Here is an 18,300-nt window from a genome sequence, read left to right as displayed (position 1 = left end):
CATGAGTTGTTTTTGTGATGCAGATCAATGTCAGATTATGGAAGGAATGATACGCTCAAGCTGATTTCACTTACAACTTGTGAATGTCAGTTTATTAACTCAGTCTCTTCTTCAGAGAGTCATTGTTATTAACCATGTAATTTTGTTTCCCCATCCCTCTTAAAATGTAAATTGTGTGGTTTGTTCTGGCTATTATTAAAAAACCTGACTGGCCAAATTAAAGTGCCGTTTTTAGGGTCACGTTTCTTTTTCTTACTTTTTCATAGATGACAACTAATCTTGCTCCTCCCAGCTTCTGTTATATTCTTACTGTTCAGTCTGGTGAAGTACATGTGGAAGTGGATGAGGAAGAACAGATTTCTAATTTGTACCAGCCACCAGCTGTTCATGGTTTAAAGGAAATTCTTCGGGTAATCTGCTTTACAAGTCAGATAACAAATACTTTGTACCACTGGATTTCTGCTATCATGTTTGTCTCATTGCCTGTTTCTGTACTGTTTTCAGATGGACGGTTGTAATAAACGTTGTAGCTTTTGGGCGCAAGTGCTGTATCTAAGGCTGCAGGTAATCTTTTCACTTAGCAATGAATTCAACATAAAATCTATATAACGCTTACATTAAGAAGCCAGTATTTGCATTGTTTAAGGGAAAACCAAAACCCTTCCTGGATTATCTTCAACAGTTGTCCGAACAGAATTAGCACCAGATTTAAAATGCTTGTGGATGGGCAAAATCTCCAGTTTCAGTGCCGTCCAGTCTAGAAAGTGAATTGTTTCTGAGTAAATTGCTATCTAACCAGAGATAATATTGCACCCTTGTAAGAGAGCTTGCAGGAAGTTAGTTGAGACTCAATTTATAGCTAAATGCTATCCTTACATACACAGCAAAAAGCTCTCAGTTGAGTGTCTCAGGATAGAATGTAACAAATGATGGTTATATGAAAACACAGCTTTGCTCTTTGCATGCAAGTGAGTGGACTATTTTTGTTGAGTTCAGTAGAAGCCCTTCAGGCAAATTTGGCTTTTATGGTCCAGTCAGCAGAAGGTAGGAACTCTTAGGTAAATACATCTGCCATCCATACCATGTGGGAAAGTTTATAATAATGTTTATTTATTTGTTTCTGAATGATGCTACAGTTCTTTTTCAAAATGTTGCTAACTCCCTCAGTAGTTAAAGGAACTTTTTGTTGCTGTTTTATTTACATTTTTTTGGCGACTGGATCCTCAGTATAGCCAGCACTGAATTCTGGTGGAAAATCATTTGCAATTGTCCATCAGCTCCGCAAAAAACGAAGTGTGAATCAAAGCATATGAACGAAAGACAAAGGAATTCCCAAATGGCCAGCAAAATAGCAGGAGATGCTTCCCACCAGTGTGAGACATAAATTTAATTTAGGTCTTGCCCTTTTGCTTCAAAAGCCAGTGAGTTATTATTTGATTTTTAGGCAGGGAGTACTTCTAACTCCCGAGATGGGGGGTATCTGTTGTGTTTTCTCCATGCTAAGTGAGAATTTAACAGAACATTTGCAAGCATGAAATTAGGGCTGGCTTGATGGGATCTTTAGGGTGCTAACAGAAAGATGGACACAGGCATGCATGAACTTCTATTTCCACGAAACCTGCCCTGTTCAAAAATAAACTAAAATTACAGACTAGTGGTAACCCAACCAAGCATTTTTGTATTCAGGAATGTCTACATCTGAGATGCTGTGGGTCATCAGTATTCTTGTGTAGAAGCACTTCATTCACGAAATTAGAGAAAAGATGAAGCATGCAGAAGCAGATGTGATTTTAATGGAAACTAGCAAAAAAAAGGTCTATGATTTCTTCATGCTACTAGGAGGTTTATGAGCTGGGTTTTTTAGTGGCTATTCACTACTGAACTGTAGGCATTGAATTTTCATAAGTGAACAACATGAGTGTTCGTATTTTTTTTCAGAGTAATGTTGGAAAAGCAATAGCAGATATTATTCTTCTCCTTCTGGATAACTGCTGTAGGAATGTAAGGGTATTTACCTGCATTTATTGTACTGCTTGCCTAATCCTCCCAGAAGAACATGAACAGCAGCTTGCTTACTGCAGCTGCCTTTGCCAAGAAGACATATCCTCATATCCTTCGCATGAAAAGTCATCCAGTCACAATAAGTGAGGAAGGGACTATGATTTAGTTTATTTTGCTGATCTATTATCATTAGATAATCTGTTATGTGAGCTAATTCAGATGTACTTCAAGAACAGTATTTATTCCATGTAGCCACAGTATTCTGAGATAGTTCATTTGTGTGAAAGAGGAATGGAAATACGCTTTTATTATTACTCAGAATCTGTACTGTGGTACAGAAGGAATATGAGGAAATATATTCCATCTGTGGTTAAGGAGCTGTCCTTATAACTCAATCCTGCTGCTATTTGGTGTGTCCTCTCTGTTCAGAACAAATTGTCACACATAGCAAGATGATGATTTTATACTAACTTGTGATTTTTGCTGTTATTATTTACTTTTTGGATGATTCTTCTGAAAGCCAACTTTTAATGTTGTTAGTAATTCTTGTGGGACAGCTGTAAAAATTCTTTCTTTGAAGCTGTCCTAATCCTATCTCCACAAAGGAGGTACTCAAATGTATGTAGTTACTAGGCAATGAAACAACGTCAGTGCTACGGGCAGCACATATTGTGTTAAGGCATAACCATAATATCTGAGTTATGAATTTTCCTAGTCATTGTTTACAATTACTGCATTTGCTCTATGAGCTGCTAGCATGAACAAAAAGCTAATTTTAGCGTGATTAATGGTTATTAATGGTTTCAAGGTTTGAATTCAACTGAAGACAAAAAGTTGGGGTTCTCATTGCATTACCTTATGCTAGAGACATGCATCTTCTCAAGAAAATACTTATATGATATGTGTCTCTCCAGTCATTGTAGTATTTCATTTTCATTTAAATGTTTCAAGTAGGACTTTTAATTGGCAGTCTAATCAAAAATAGTAGCAAAACCTTTTTAAATTAAGAAAGTAATTTATTCTTATTTAATTTTTTTCAAATATTACAATCTTAAAATTTACCAGTTGCTCGAACTGGTGAATGTGAAATATGCTTTGTTATTAAACCCATTTTTTCTAAAGTATGGCAAGATTCACGCACGCACACAGATATTATAAAAGCTGTGTTTAAAAATAAACCAAACAAACAAAAAATCAAGAGAGACAAGAGCATGAATGGTCAAACTGTAACCCATCTGATTTTGGTAGAGACCCTGCAATAAGCACTGATGTGTCTGTTTAGTCTGTCTTGTTCATCAACCCAGTGTAAAAATTCTAAAAAACACTACTGATTTTCTGATCATTATTTTCAGATTTGGAGGTTGAGACAAAATGTTTTGGTTATGACATCAGTAGTTGTGATGTACCTTAATTTATGTCACACCATGATATTTTTATACCTCTCTTATGCAGAAAACTGACATTCTCATTGAGGACTTCTCTCTCTCTGAATTATGAGTTATGTATTTCCCTATTTCTGTGCATCACTCAAATATTTAGAGATGTTTGTTCAACTGAAAAAAACCCTCCAGCTTTGTAATTTGCAGTGGCTATTAGCCAAAGACTGCTCCTATTGGAACCAGACAACAGTACATGGAAAATTCTCTTGCATGCAAATAATAATAGTAGTAATAGCCTTTCTTTTTCTTTTTTTTAAGGCAAAAATTATGGAAGTCTATTTTCGTAAAACCAGACAATTAACTTTATATATATATATACACACCATATGTCTGATATAAATACTATATATGTAATATAAATGTGTAATATACAGTGTATAGATACTGCATACATTTTTAAAATAAAATATATTTTCAGATCCCTTATGCAGTCCAAATGAGTTATAATAAAGTGTGATAACTGGTAGAGGTAAAGCCGGGAAAGTCAGCCTTGGAAAGTTAATTTAAGGTAGAGATGTTTGTATCTGCAGTAAGGAGTAACGTCAAATTCAATGAAGCTTTGATTCATTATCCTGTACACACCCTAAATGTAAGGGTTACTGCCAGTTTTATCAGTTATTTAAATATGAGGATGTTGTTTTAGTCTTTCCTTCTACTGAAAATTAACAACTGCCTTCCAATTTTGTATCTCTTTTTCTTTTTGGAAATTGTAGACAAAGCAGAGAGTTCCAATAAATCAAAGAGAAATTTGTTTGTTTGTGACTGACTCGACATTGCAAAATGTGGTTCATATGATTCCAAAAGTTGTTGCCGTGTCAGTCGCTGCCTCATGTGTTCTCAGTGCAGAAATCACAGAAGCCCTCAGTGTTACCTCACAGCTTGTCTTCTTCAAGGATGCACTGTGGGGAAATGGTAAGTTTTCCACATGGTCTTGAAGCAGTTGTAATTAAACTGAAATAGCTTCCTAATCTCTGCCACTGCAATATGTGACCTACAGAGACTTTTGTTTTTAGATGAAGATGAGACAAGTTTGGGATAAGAAATTTGAAAGGGGTTGTAATTAATTAGAACTTTCAGTAAGATTTATTTTTTTGTGGTTTTGGGTTGCTCTCCAAGGTAAATGAGAAATTCTGTGATCTTGCTGTTATGTCCACCAGTATTACTGTCAGTCTTCCTTGATGACTGTTGAATCTGATGACCAGTGTCACATAAATTTTCTAGCTGTCAGAAGACTCAAAAATACTAAGGAACTTGGGTTTATTTGTTTTGATATTCCTGCAGAAACTTTTATTGACCTTAACTGCTTCTAAAATTAGAAGAGGCTTGCACATCCCTAAATATAGGAATGTTATAAACTCCCGTGTACAATCTTAGCTGTGAGCCTTCGCCACCATACAAATCATGTAATGATGGTACTTCACTTTACATTCATTTCTAGTCACTCTTTTTTGAGGTTCAGGTATGGTTCTGTATGATGCCTGGATGGGTAGTTCACATCTCACACCTTCAGTCACTTCCAAAATGTGGAAGTGAATATTTGATGGAGTAACTGAAGTACCAAGCTGTGTGTCCTGAAGCAAAATTCTCTGCTTTGGTGAATAAAACATTGCATGCACCTATTCTTTGTCATCTTTGAAACAAACTAAGACCACCTGAAAGGGTGCACAAGCTTATTACCAGGGAAGAGATGGTAACATTGTGTTTGCAGGGATTATGGTGTGATGAAGTGCAGGTGGAATCATACTCTTTTTTGCCCTGGGAGTTGCAAAGTGTACCGAGAGCATGATGCATGTATCACTGAAAGCAAAATGTTTTGTCATTGAGAAAACCTGATGAAGTCTATCCGTCTGTTTAGTAGCTGGCAGATATCGTTGTCATTATTGGCCATGGCAGTTATCATGGTCACCTTTTTCCTTGTTACTGTACTGAGTTGAAATGTCTTTGTTGGCAGGTAGGATTATTTGTGTTGAACGTACTGTTCTCTTATTACAAAAGCCTCTTTTGTACTCGGCTGCCGTTGCTGACCTCAGTGAGCTGACTGGCCCTGTCAGACTCGATGAGCTGGATTCTACAACACAGGCCAACTCCATTTGTGCTGTAAGAGGTTCGTATGGCCTTTCCTGAAGTGAATGCAGTTAATTATTTGTGCTCACTTTAATCTTTTATGTCTTTGTATTGATTTCTTTTATGAACAGTGCAGAGGGATAAAAAAGCACAGTGTTGCTGAGGGTCATTAGGGTATTTAAGTTTTTATACTTCTTTGTAGGCTCTGTTTGCCTTTTGCTCGCCAAGCTCTGCTCCCACTCATTCATACCCCAAATTAATGCATCATCTGTTATATTATAGTCCTTCCTTCACTGTCTTCTTTCAGGAGCCTTCTGTTCACACCAGCGTTGTTGATGTTGGCAACAATAAGGTATACCAGTATTTTTTAGGCAGATGGATAAGACACATTAGCCAGATCCTGGATGGTGTGGGTTACTTACTGATTTCCCTGGAGCTTTTCTGCAGTGGGGCAATTTAATATTTCATCATAGTCATCAAGCATAACTTGGCCAGTATTTGCTCACGGGCCACTTCAGATCATAGCTTCTAACATTTCAGTTCTACCACTAACCATGCAGAAACATTTCTTACAATGTATTTTCTATCATTTCCCAATCACGCAGAAATATTTCCTACAGTGTATTTTCTAATACTTTGTCCAGTCATCTTCTTAAACCTCCCAGTTGTAGAGTGCCTATAGGGAAAAGTCCTTAAAAGCCCAGTAATTCTTGGCTTTTAAAGAGAATTTCCTTTTTTAATTTAATGATTCCATTAGCCATTGTAGAAAATTCTTGGTACTATTTGACATTTACACTTTCAAGTATTCACTGGAGCATTTGAAATGAGCTTTAAAGTAATAGCAAATAAATGTTATAAATGAATCCTTCCAGCTATAGCATGATGCACTGCAAAGCTAGTCTGAAACCACGCAAAGTTGTTACTAAAAATACTTTCTCTTGTGGTAGAGCCACAGGTTAGCAATGCCTCTGTGATTAATAAACGAGCACCTTGCAATGACAAATCTGGAGCTCTGACACTGCATAATGAAAACCAAGCAAAACTAGAGGCACTTCACTCAAAGCCTTGGTTGTTATGTACATCTCACGTTGATTTTGTGAGTTACTTTTAACAATATTTCTGTCACTGGGTGTGAAATCCCTTCTTGCCTTTTTTTTTTAACTTCTCCAATAGTTATGCTATTATTAGTCACTTCTGTTAATTTTATAACTAAGTATGGGAAGTGCCTATCTTCTTTTGTCCTATTGACAGTGTACATAGTAGGATAAATAAAACTTTTCTCTGTCCTTTTTCCACCTTTGAAAAGAAAATACACGTTTGTGATCTGCTGTGTAAACAAGTACTTACTTTATCCACATGGGAGGTGTCACGCTTTCCCTGTTCTGTATTACAGGTGGAAGAATGACAAAAGGAGAAATTAATCCTACAAGTTTGTATTGCTTAATCAAAATTTGCCCAGGGTAGCTGTTACCAGTATGTTCCCACACCTTGGTACCAACATAAAATATAACGTGTCTTCTTTAAACCTATGCTAATGCTATATACAAATGATAACTCTCACTTTTATGTGTCAATAAAATCATTTAATAGCATTTAAGATATATATCCACCATTTCAATTAGTGTCTACACCTTTCTACCAAAGAAGTGAAACTAATAGCATTAACGCTACTTTATTGGTGGGAGAATATGTATTTGATGGAGTAACCCATAAGGAAAAGTTTATGATCTCTAAAATTCGCTCATTGCCTCTGTCTCTTAATCCAGAGGGATGTTAATTGGCTTTCAATAAGAAGCAGTTTCACCTCATTAATTTTCTTTGTTCCTCCTTTCAGTTCCTGTAGTTTTGGACACCTATGTATGCTGTACTTGGGCATCCTTTCACCTAACCCTTAAAGAGGTTACAAAGGCTTTGCTCCACCCCTTTTTGGAGTAGTGCTCCTTCCTGCTCCTTTGCAGTCATTACTGCTCCTCCTGGCTCTCAGGGATTTCGCAGGCTGAGCCTTCCCTATAAAATCTTACTTTTAACCAGTGAAAACTGCAGGTAGTCATTCAAGTCCCCATCCTCAGGTACCGCTATTGGACACAGTGTCAGAGCCTCCAGAAGTGCCAGGACTGCCATGCTGCCTGCCCAGATTTAGATAGATCAGTCATTTTGGGGAAGGAGTATAAATGGGATAAGTTAGCTTGTAGAAAACCCCCCAGCTGGGCTCTGAGGAACCCGGTACAACTCCATAGTGGACCCAGATCTGAGCAGGTGTTTGGACTGGGTGAACTTCAGAGGTTCCTTCCGCATCAAGAAGGGCAATGTTGTGGTCCAGGCAGATCCACTGAGTTTGTCAGGAATCTTTGTTTCAGGGAAGTCCAGTCATATCAGCCCTGGGATAGAGTGTGTTGCTCTTCAAAAAATGATTGAAAACCTGTGGTTGCTTTCTATGGGAAGGTTTATACTTTAAAAGATGAGTCTGTGGTTCTCACCTGTGAGCTCAGGCTTAATAGCTTATTTTCTTCTTACTATGCATTGCAGACTAATGTCTAAGCTCTTTTTTGCTGTATAGCAGCAGACAGGATGCCTTAATTTTGACATACTGTTGGCATACATATGTGCAGTTCATACTGCACAGAACTGTTTTTCCTCTTAACTGTGCTTAAGAGGAAATTCTAGTTAGTCCATACCACATGTTATGTGGGAATATTACTTGATTAACGGTATTTGCCTAGTATATGACTCACCACCAGTGACATTGGATATTTTCATATTTAAGCCCTTATTCAGGGGTGTGGGTTTTTGTTTGCAGTTTCCCTCTTAACAGAGTGAACAAAATGGGGTCAATCAGCTTACCTGGGTTTCTCTTTTTGATTGAACTTTTCCCCTTCCTGTCCATTAATCAGGGTAGCCGACTAGGGAAAAAAAAAAGAAAAAGAAAATGAAAAAGTTGAAAGTTTCAACCATTGTGCTGAAAAAGGGTTACTTTTTTTCCTCAGCCCTCCTTTGCACTCCTCACCAGAGACCTGCTTTTCCAGGTGTTGTTCTATTATCAGTCTCTTCTCAATGATGTCAGCCACAACCCATAAAAATGGGCTAGAAGTAAAATTGAATTTTGGCTACATGCATGTCCATTTAAAAGAAGAATCTTGGGAACATACCAAAAGGTTTGTGAATGCCAAGCAAAATCTAGAGTCTTGACAAAGATATGCAGCAGTTGAGCAGCTTAAACTTGAGAAATCCCTTTGCAGGACACATGAGATTACTGTGTGCAAGACAAGCTAGATTGTTAGACTTGTTGCTGCTTTGAGTTGTTCTGACTTCAGTGATTTCTGTTGGTTTTCTCAAGGGAACTCTACATTGTCGTCAAAATAAACCACTAGACATAATTTCATCAGTATGATCCTGATTGATTTTCTTCAGATGTACTTATATTACCTGTGCAATGGCATCCTGCAGTTGCACACAACTAGGGGAAAATGAAAAGGCTTAAAAAGAAACAGATCTGTCAGAAAAGGGGATTTTGTTTTGTTTATAAAATGATTTTTTAATGAAGAAGGAAACATATTCAGTGAACTAATTGGTAGCTTTTCCATGAGCAAGAATCAGAATCACTTAGGTTGGAAAAGACCTTTAAGATCATCAAGTCTACCACTAAACCATGTACCTAAGTGCCACATCTACACACCCTTTAAGTACCTCCTGGGATGGTGACTCAACCACTGCCCTGAGCAGCCTGTTCCAATGCTTGACAACCCTGTCTGTGAAGAAATTTTCCCTAACATCAAATCTAAACCTCCCCTGGCACAACTTGAGGCTGTTACCTCTTGTCCTATTGCTTGTTACTTGGGAGAAAAGACCAGTACCCACCTCGCTCCATCCTCCTTTCAGGTAGTTGTAGAAGCGATTATGTCCCCCCCTGAGCCTCCTTTTCTCCAGACTAAAGAACCCCAGTTCCCTCAGCTGCTCCTCATCAGACCTGTGCTCCAGGCTCTTCACCAGCTTTGCTGCCCTTTTTTGAACATGCTTCATCACTTTGGTGTCTCTCTTGTAATGAGGGGCCCAGAACTGAACACAGTATTTGAGCTGCAGCCTCACCAGTGCCAAGTGCAGGGGGACAATCACTTCCCTGGTCCTGCTGGCCACACTTTCTGATACAGGCTAGAATGACATTGGCCTTCTTGGCCACCTGGGCACAAGCTGACTCATGTGCATCTGGCTGTCGACCAACATCTCCAGGTTCTTTTCCATCAGGCAGCTTCCCAGCCACTCTTCCCCAAGCCTGTAGCATCGCATGGGGTTGTTGTGACACAAGTGCAGGACCTGGCACTGAGCCTTGTTGAACCTCTTACAGATGTCTCTCTAAAGCCTTTTTACCCTCAAACAGATCAACACTCCCACCAACCTGGTGTCTGCAGATATACTGAGAGTACATTCGATTCCCTCATCCACACTGTTAATAAGGATATTAAACAGAACTGCCCCCACTACTGAGCCCGGGGGAACACCACTGCTGACTAGGCGCCAGCTGGATTTAACTCCATTCACCATTCACTCAATTCAAAGAGAAGCATGCCTATGCTGTGGCATAAAGCAATCCTACCTTGTAGTAGCAACTACTGGTGGAAACTCCCAATTATCACAAAACCTGAAGAACCAACATTATTCTTGTAACTTGTTATGACAGAATTGTTTATTCCATCAGTGAAATCCACTTTGTTTCATTGCATGCATAGAAATTGGGTCGTAAATGTTGTATTTGAGAAGTACCTTTCATGATATTCAGACTTGCTGTCTTTTGAATTTCCAAAGAAAATTACAGTTTCATTGTTTATGTGTAGCTCCCTTCTTTCTGTCAGTCCTTGCCCCAGTAGAACCAGGGAAGCAAGGGATTAATACCCTGTCTTACAGACCAGACTGTATAAATGCTCGCTTAGTCTCCAAGGGTTTATTTTATTGAATGTGGTATGAAACTCTAAGATTCTTGCTCAATAGGAGCTGGAATTTTTAGTCTGTACTTCTGTTGTACCAGTGAGGGTTTATTTTAATTTAACTTCATTCCTACAGGTGATCCACTTTGTATGCTTCAAAATATTAGATATATTTTCTCCATATATCCAAATAATATTCATAATTTCAGCGTATCGTTACCATAAAACATAATACACTCTTTATTGGCTTCTCGTAAAACTCTGAATGTATTTTGTCTTGCCAAAACTAGCAAGGCCCCTTATATTAGTCAAAAGTATCTTTGGCATAGCCTGCGTAGGCACACACTTGAGTCTGTAAGCCAGATCTGATCTCTGTTAAATCAGTAAAAATGAAGAGTAACTCCACTGTTAATGGAATTTAACCTGCATCGTTGTTTTTGAAAGGGATTGGGTTTCTCACTGGTTTGTGTTTCCTAAATATCAATATCAAGCTATCTGACCTGATGTTTTTTTATAGCTATTTATTGCCAAAGAAACATCAGAGAACCAGAAAGAAAACAAACAAACAGAAACAGATCAGAAAAGCAATAAAGCCCCAAACCAAAAGAGCTGAACCTGTTTGGAAAGTTAATTATCAATCATCTGCCTTCTGATACTTTAAGAATGTAACACGCTCTGCAGTACTGTCATCCCTTGTTCGAGGGACGAGTGAGACTGTTGGAAGAGCTGATGCTTGCTCCAACAAGCCTTAAGCTGAGTGTCAGAAAAGATCAAACCTGCTGTGAAGCCAGGAGTGACTGTGTTTGCTAGCTTAACCCATGTGTTTTGTAAGAATTTCATGTTCTGCAGGTACTGTTGTTGGAGTTAATGAGAGCACTGCTTTCTCCTGGCCTACCTGTGACAGATGTGGCAATGGAAAGTTGGAACTGTGTCCCCAGGACAGGTGAGAGTCAGCATGCTCCAGAGCACTCCAGTTGTTTTGCAGATGTAGCCATAAGAGCAACAGGTGATGCAATGATTCCTGCAGGCACAGGCTGCACTTTGTTCCTTCCTAGAGCTAAGATGTAGTATTTTTATTGCTGATGAATTGATAAAGCCTGCAAGGTTAGATTAACTTATTAAAAAAGATACAAGTAGATATGAAATGGTTTGAATCACATTTTTTTCAAGCTAATCTTAAAGTATCACTCATACAGATTTCATAGCCCACTGCATTACAATATTAGTTTCAATAAACATCCACATAAATGGTAGGTCTGATTTTAAGCTCATTTAAAAGTCGTGTTTTGTGTTTGTCTACCGTAGCTTGCCCCCTGTGTACCACCAGTTCACCTCACTTTGATACTGAACTGTGAGCTTTGCTGTAAGTGTGAAGGTGTTGTGTTTCAGACCTATTAAATTGATAACCTTTCTAAAAAGGATGTCAGATGGGTCTGGGAGTACAACTGTCCCAGACGTGAAGACTGATCCTGGAGGACCTGTTACCACCCAAAATGCTAAACCTGCATCACGCTTGCATGCTCTTGGAAAGCCTCCCTTTCAGCTGCTTAGCCATCTTGCTCTTGCAGAGTCTGAGATACCTGACAGAGTAAAAGCATGAGAGGATTAGAGAGAGTAAAAAGTACGAAAGGGGGCTTCTTTCTACTGGAAAAACCCACAAAAAGCCTAAGGAGAAGTTTGTCATGTTTGATTCCACTGAAATAGATAACGTTTTCCTAAATATGAGAAGCTTTGCCTTTTACGCTTTGTTGCATATAGCCTGGGGGGGGGAAAGCTGAAAATTAAAGTTGTCCTATATTCTACTATCATGCAAAAAAAATAAAGATGTATGCTTACATAGTAGTGTAGTTTAACAAAAAAGTATCTGTACTGTGAAGGACTCTCTGCTTCGTTTGGAGAACAATGTACCATCAATATTTGTTTAAGAAGTTATTCCAACAAGCACTTAGAGCTGAGCTTTATTTTATGCATATAACTTAAGCATGTGCTGAAAATGTTGAATGTTTGCTGAACAAGGGCCTAAATCAATAAGTCACTTGGGCCAAATCTATACTACACATTCTCTCTTGCCATAACTTCTAGAAGGTTATGGGATTAATATTTGCTTAAGTGAGGTGACTGTAAATAGCAACCTCCCACCATGTTGCCAAAACGTATAAAAGGAAGATCGTTTTGCTAGAAGATTGGGTCTCTCTCCAAGACAGTTACTTAGCTCTGCCAACAGAGAGCCCTATTTGCTGTTACCAACTGCATTTCTACCAGGACTTTCCTACCAGCAGTCTACCAGCAAAGTATTTTAGAGAATAAGCTAGCTGGTTTCTTGTGTGTTTTCATTTACAGCTGATAGCTTTTCCATTTCTGTTTTTCCGTCATCACTGGTGTATTTCAGAGGATTGCTGTATTGCAGCCAGTGCTCTGAAGTTGTCATTTCACCAGTTTTGAAAATGCAGCTGGAAGTCTTCTTGAGTTGTTCATCCCGACCTCAAAGTACAGTAAAAGTGAAGGTATGGCATGAAATGAGCTTCGGTGTATTGAGTATGGTGAGACTGGATACATAGATCTTAAAGCCACATATGTAGGTACTTTAAGCCACAGTTCTCTAAACAGCTCTGTCAGAAGAAAAATTAAAAGACGTAAGAGTATCCCATAATTTAATCTGATAATAAACTTGTGTTTCCTTGGACTAAGAACCCAGTTCCCAGCTCTTACTCAAATAATACAGTCATTGAGTCCACCCTGAGGTTTGCAAACTGGTTTATGGTCCAGCTGAAGGGCTTTGTTGGGTTGGGCCAGTCTCCACAGCCTACAGGAATGTGTATTTTTAGACTCCCATTCTGAACATCTTCTATGTCACCTCTCCTCTGCTTTCTTGGCCAGAGAAGCAAAACCATTCTATGTTAAAATGATAAATCTTTGTTCAATGTGACTGTTTTAACCTGTGAACAGCATGTCTCTGCATATGTAGGATTTTTTTTGTCGTGACCAAAACCTGTTCATTTTCTCATTCCAGCTGTTACAGAAGACAATCTCTTCCCTCCTGATGTCCTCTGCCAGTGAGAATGGGGTAGGTACAATGAATGTTGGTGAAAGAAAGTTAAACTACATCATAACTTACTGTAGAGGCAGAGGGCAGGAGACATGAACTGGGTGGAAAGATACTCAAATCGTAGAAACGAAAGGGATTCCTGGAGGTCATTGTCTGACCTAGCACTCACACTGGGCTATTGCCAGTGGTCAGTTGTGACTTTGGCTGGTAGGGTCTTGAAAACCTCCAGGGATGGAGGTTCTGCCTTTCCAGGCAGCTTGTTTCAGAACTGCACGAAGAGTGGCAAGAGGTTTCTCTAGAAACAATGAACTACTTTTTTCATGTCCACGCTGGGATTGGAGCCGCCTGGGCCCTTTGGCAATGCCACCTCCCACCTGCTATCACATGACACCCTCCTTTTTAGAAGAGGGATGCTGCAGATGGGCTGTGTAGACAACTTTAGTTCAGCTGAAGATCTGCAGATGCAGATACATACTGCAAGCAGTAGTATGGCCAGACATTCAGAGCTGCAGTGGGCAATGCTGGGCTTTGCTTCATTTTCTGGCTGAGGATCCAAAGACAGCAAAGATACAGTCCAAGCATCCCACCTTCTGGGGCTGGTCTTCCAACCTCTGTATAACAACTACTGTCTAATAGCACAACTATTGGCAGGTGGAATTGTGGAGAAATTTGCAAAATGCGTGCAAGAAAATGCTCTATAACTGTATGAATGAAAGACACATAAACCATGGGGGATCTATGGGCTGAAGTGCAGTTTAGGTAATCGCGAAGGAGTCATTCCTTTCATCTGAGATATCAGAAGAACCCTGACATTTGGCACACTGACCCAGACTTATCACAGGTGAGGGAGGCACTGGGTAGGTGAATGGCTGGCATTGGCTGCCGGATGGTCAGCAGCAAAGGAGTGGCACCTTCAGAGGGTGATTAAGTCCAATTAGGATGCTGAGATTCCCCCCTCTCCATTGCATGTGGAAGGGAGCAAAGGGCAGCTCGTCATGTTTAATCACACCAGTTAAACATCTTCAGTTAGATGACGCATTGGGGTCATTTTGCTTTCCATCTTACACAGTCTTCTAGCATGCTGCTATTACATGCTCCGTGCTTTTAATGGATTTAATGGTAATATTTAAAGTGGAACTTTGCTCTGAAATGATAAATTATTTTTCTTATGCTGGAGGGTGTGCATTTCATTTAAGCAAAGGTATACAAGAAATTCCCCAAATATGCTTGCTCTTTTAATACGCAGTTAAGTTGTACGGGATGTGTCTGGTTTGGTTACAGACTGACAAAACACAGTTCTTTTTTGAGTTATTAGAATTCAACCAACCTCTTTTTCATGTTTCAGTTTTTATAATGCTAGTATTTGCAAGTTGGCAACTTGGAAACATTTTTTTCCCCTAGCTGAAATGCAGGAATATTCTTTTTTCCTTTTTTTTTTTTTTCACAAGCATTTCCATCTCTGAACCAGTGCATTTTATCTCAACAAAGATGAATCACAAGAAATACCACTTGAGGTGACTTTTTTTGCCGTTGATGCTAAAGTTTCTAAGGATGTAGTTTTGTAATCACTTCTTTTGGGCGGGAGGTTGGTTTTAGCTGTCAGTGGCCCTGGCCATTTGTTCCTTACTTTGTGGCAGCCCATCTGTTACACCAGTATAGCTGTTTGTGCAGCTGCGTGGTGAACTGAACTGCAGAACCAGTCTGGGGTAAAAATAAACGGGGGGGAATAAAAAAAGGTATGTTTATACCTTGAAGCAGGCAACAGGCATGGCTATCCCATACCTGTACAGATTCACAGCCCAGATGAAAGTGGAGGCATGGGCAGAGGCCAGTTTTAGGCAAGTCCCATTGAGGAAAGAAATCACAGAATCTTAGAATGGTTTGGGTTGGAAGGGACCTTAAAGATCATCCAGTTCCAACCCCCCTGCCATGGGCAGGGACACCTTCCACCAGGTTGCTCAGAGCTCTGTCCAACCTTGAACACTGCCAGGGATGGATGGGGCAGCCACAGCTTCTCTGGGCAACCTGTGCCAGCGCCTCACCACCCTCATAGTGAACTTCTTTCTAATATCTAATTTAAATCTCCTCCCTTTCAGTTTAAAGCCATTCCCGCTTGTTCTGTCACTACAGGCCCCTGTAAAATGTCCCTCTCCAGATTTTTTGTAGGCCCCTTTCGGTACTGGAAGGCTGCTCCTAAGGTCACCCCAGAGCCTTCTCTTTTCCAGGCTGAGCAAGCCAAATTCTCTCAGCCTGTCCAATAGGAGAGGCACTCCAGCCCCCCGATCATCTTCACGGCTTTTCTCTGGACGTGCTCCAACATCCCTTGTGTTGGGGGCCCTAGAGCTGGACGCAGTACTACAGGTGGGGTGTCATGAGAGTAGAGGGGGAGAATCACCTCCTTCAGCCTGCTGGCCATGCTCCTTTTGATGCAGCCCAACATAGGATTGGCTTACATGGATATAACCTGCAATCTAAAAAACCCTCTCAAGCCAAGCATCAGCTGTCATTGCTGCCAGTGCTTCTGTTAACACGCTGTCTCCTTTTAGAGGAATCACCCCATCCCTCACCTCCAGACAGAGTACAGTCTCTACGGATCTGCTCAGGCACTACTCATGTGGGTAAACTGCCAGTCAGGTCATTAAACAGCAGGGACCATGTAGGTGCTGGCGATTGTACAGGACAAAGTGTGTGTGTAGGGGTGCATAAAATGAGTTGTTACAAAATATTTTTTCCTTTGGTGGCTCTGTTACCTGAGGTAATTGATATCTAGTTTGTACATGCACATTGCTAGCACATTTCTGTGAGTGTCAGAAAGCTAGGTAAAGGGAGCACATGTAGGTTATGCTTCAACAAACTCGAGTTCAAGCTCACAGTAGCTTGCTTTATTATTATATTTAACCAGCTCATATTTAAAAGCCTGGTAGGGAAGCAGCACGTGAAGCAGGAGATCTAGTTACTGAAAATCTAATGGATGAAATCCTTTCTGTCACTTGTAATGCACCTTTCTTTCTGAGTCCTTAAAAAAATTGTCTGTTGGAAGAGGACCTTAACACCCTGCATCTTCCCAGCCGAATGCTGCTTGGAACAGAATGTCCAGGACTGTTTGTTTTAATCAACATGCTTTTATCACTGCAGAGTTATGAGGTGCAGAGCGTGCTGGGAAAGGAGGTGGGGTTATTGAACTGCTACGTCCGCTCCGTAACCAGCCACCCCAACTGCATTGCACTGGAGGAAATTGTTCTTCTGGAAGCAGCAGCAAGACATTGAGTTGAACTCGTCAGCTATTATACTATCTGTGGACTTTGTAATGTGGTTATCTGTTAACTAGTGCCACCGATAATGTAGAAAGCAAGCATGATAAGTATTCAGATAGTTTATTAAAACTGCGATTTACAAAGCACGTTGTGTGAATCCTGGAGAAATACCTATACAAAAGAAATCTGTTCAACTTTCTGTACTCTGCTTTTTTGGATCAGTTCAGCATTAAGGAATACCATTCTTCGGTGTGTTCACTGTTGATGTGTGTAAACCAACTCACTTGGAAGTTTGAATGGTTGTGAATATTTTTTCTTTTTTATAATACTGTATTATGTGTAGAGGGAATATATTTTACTGATATTTTTGAAATAAATACCTTGCTATAGGCAGTGAACATTGGTCTAAGCTGAGTTTTATCAGTGGCTTTCAGATGTACTGCTGGCTGCACCAGTTCTGAGTTGTAACATTTGTTATCACCTTGCAATAAATGTTATAAAAATGGAGATTTGAATAAAGCTTATGTTTTGAAGTGTCAAGCACATATAAAGTTAATGTTTTACAGCTAATTGGTCTCTGAGCATAGAAGTACCGTGTTATCTGTAGCTTCCCACAGAGCAGGTGTTTCATTATAATTTCTCTTATGGGTAACAAACTGTTTTGTAGGCCACATATATATCCTCACCCAGACTGTACAGAGACAGGGATTACAGATCAGATAAATAATACCAAAATCTTCCTATGTATGCATTGTTGGAGATATGAGAGTCCAGTCAGACATTAGATTCCCCCCCCCCTTCCCCTTCCACAGTATTTAAAACCCATTTACAGGTCAGAGGAGGAAGAATGAATGGTTTTGCACAGATCCTGTATGTGATCACCCAGCAGAAAAGGAACAGCAAGCCTGTTGCTGCACTGATCATTCCTGCGGCTGTGGCCGATAGTGGAAAGTTTTACATACGTCACCATTGCCCAGCTTTTGAATCCCCCTTTTTTCCCCTCTTGTCTGTTTCGGTCTTTTACCTACCTCCCCATAAGGAAAAAGGGGATGTCAGCCCATTCCTGCAGAGAGGACACTGCTCTGTCCAAGACCAGGGTCACCCCTCGGAAGCCAGCAAGGTTCCTCTCTCAGAAAGTGCTGGCTGTGGAGGTGCTGGTCCCACCAGGCCATGTTTGTGCCAGTGCCCTGCAGATGCTGTCACTTTCGTGCATGCACTAATAAAACTCAGACAAGTTGCTTAACCCTTTGTAACAGTTACTCGGTGTTGTTGCCCGCTCTCGCTTTCACTAGCAGGGATCAGTGAAAGTGGCCAGTTCGCAATAGCCCACAGCGGGCTGAAGTGCATGGACCCAACACCACCTCCCTTGAGCCCACATCTGGTTCAAGCTTAGTGGTAATGTTCAGGAGCATTAGTGGAGGTGCAGCTTCGGAAAAATGCTTCGAGGTTTCTTAGCAGGAACGTCAACTAACAGTGCTCTATGTTCAGGTAGGCTTTTTGCTATCATTAATGCTCTGTTTCTGGAGGGGTCCCGGCGCCACGGCAGCCCCCATAGCATGGTCTGTGCCATGTGCCACCAC

At 40.2% G+C, this 18,300-nt stretch overlaps 1 protein-coding gene across 4 annotated transcripts in view; it reads left to right on the top strand.

The window, feature by feature from the left end:
- The window catches only part of SPIDR (scaffold protein involved in DNA repair), a 206,012-nt gene extending 188,722 nt beyond the window's left edge, over positions 1-17,290 (top strand). For 3 of the 4 annotated variants that reach the window (XM_062633442.1, XM_062633443.1, XM_062633441.1), the window contains 8 exons: positions 267-410; positions 505-564; positions 4,154-4,352; positions 5,392-5,544; positions 11,270-11,363; positions 12,810-12,924; positions 13,431-13,484; positions 16,602-17,290. In XM_062633442.1, the coding sequence (XP_062489426.1) occupies positions 267-410; positions 505-564; positions 4,154-4,352; positions 5,392-5,544; positions 11,270-11,363; positions 12,810-12,924; positions 13,431-13,484; positions 16,602-16,733 (951 nt within the window). In that variant the 3' untranslated portion in view covers positions 16,734-17,290. Of the gene's footprint in view, positions 1-266; positions 411-504; positions 565-4,153; positions 4,353-5,391; positions 5,545-11,269; positions 11,364-12,809; positions 12,925-13,430; positions 13,485-16,601 lie in introns of those variants that run through there. The other variant, XR_009967598.1, reaches the window with a different exon arrangement.
- Positions 17,291-18,300: the final 1,010 nt, after the last annotated feature.

This window comes from Pezoporus occidentalis, unplaced genomic scaffold, assembly GCF_034315485.1.
Source record: "Pezoporus occidentalis ecotype Australia unplaced genomic scaffold, CSIRO_AGI_Poc_V1 ctg4, whole genome shotgun sequence".
Taxonomy (NCBI): domain Eukaryota; kingdom Metazoa; phylum Chordata; class Aves; order Psittaciformes; family Psittacidae; genus Pezoporus; species Pezoporus occidentalis.
Note: the sequence above shows the minus strand (reverse complement) of the source record. Positions and strands in the feature narration are given on the sequence as shown.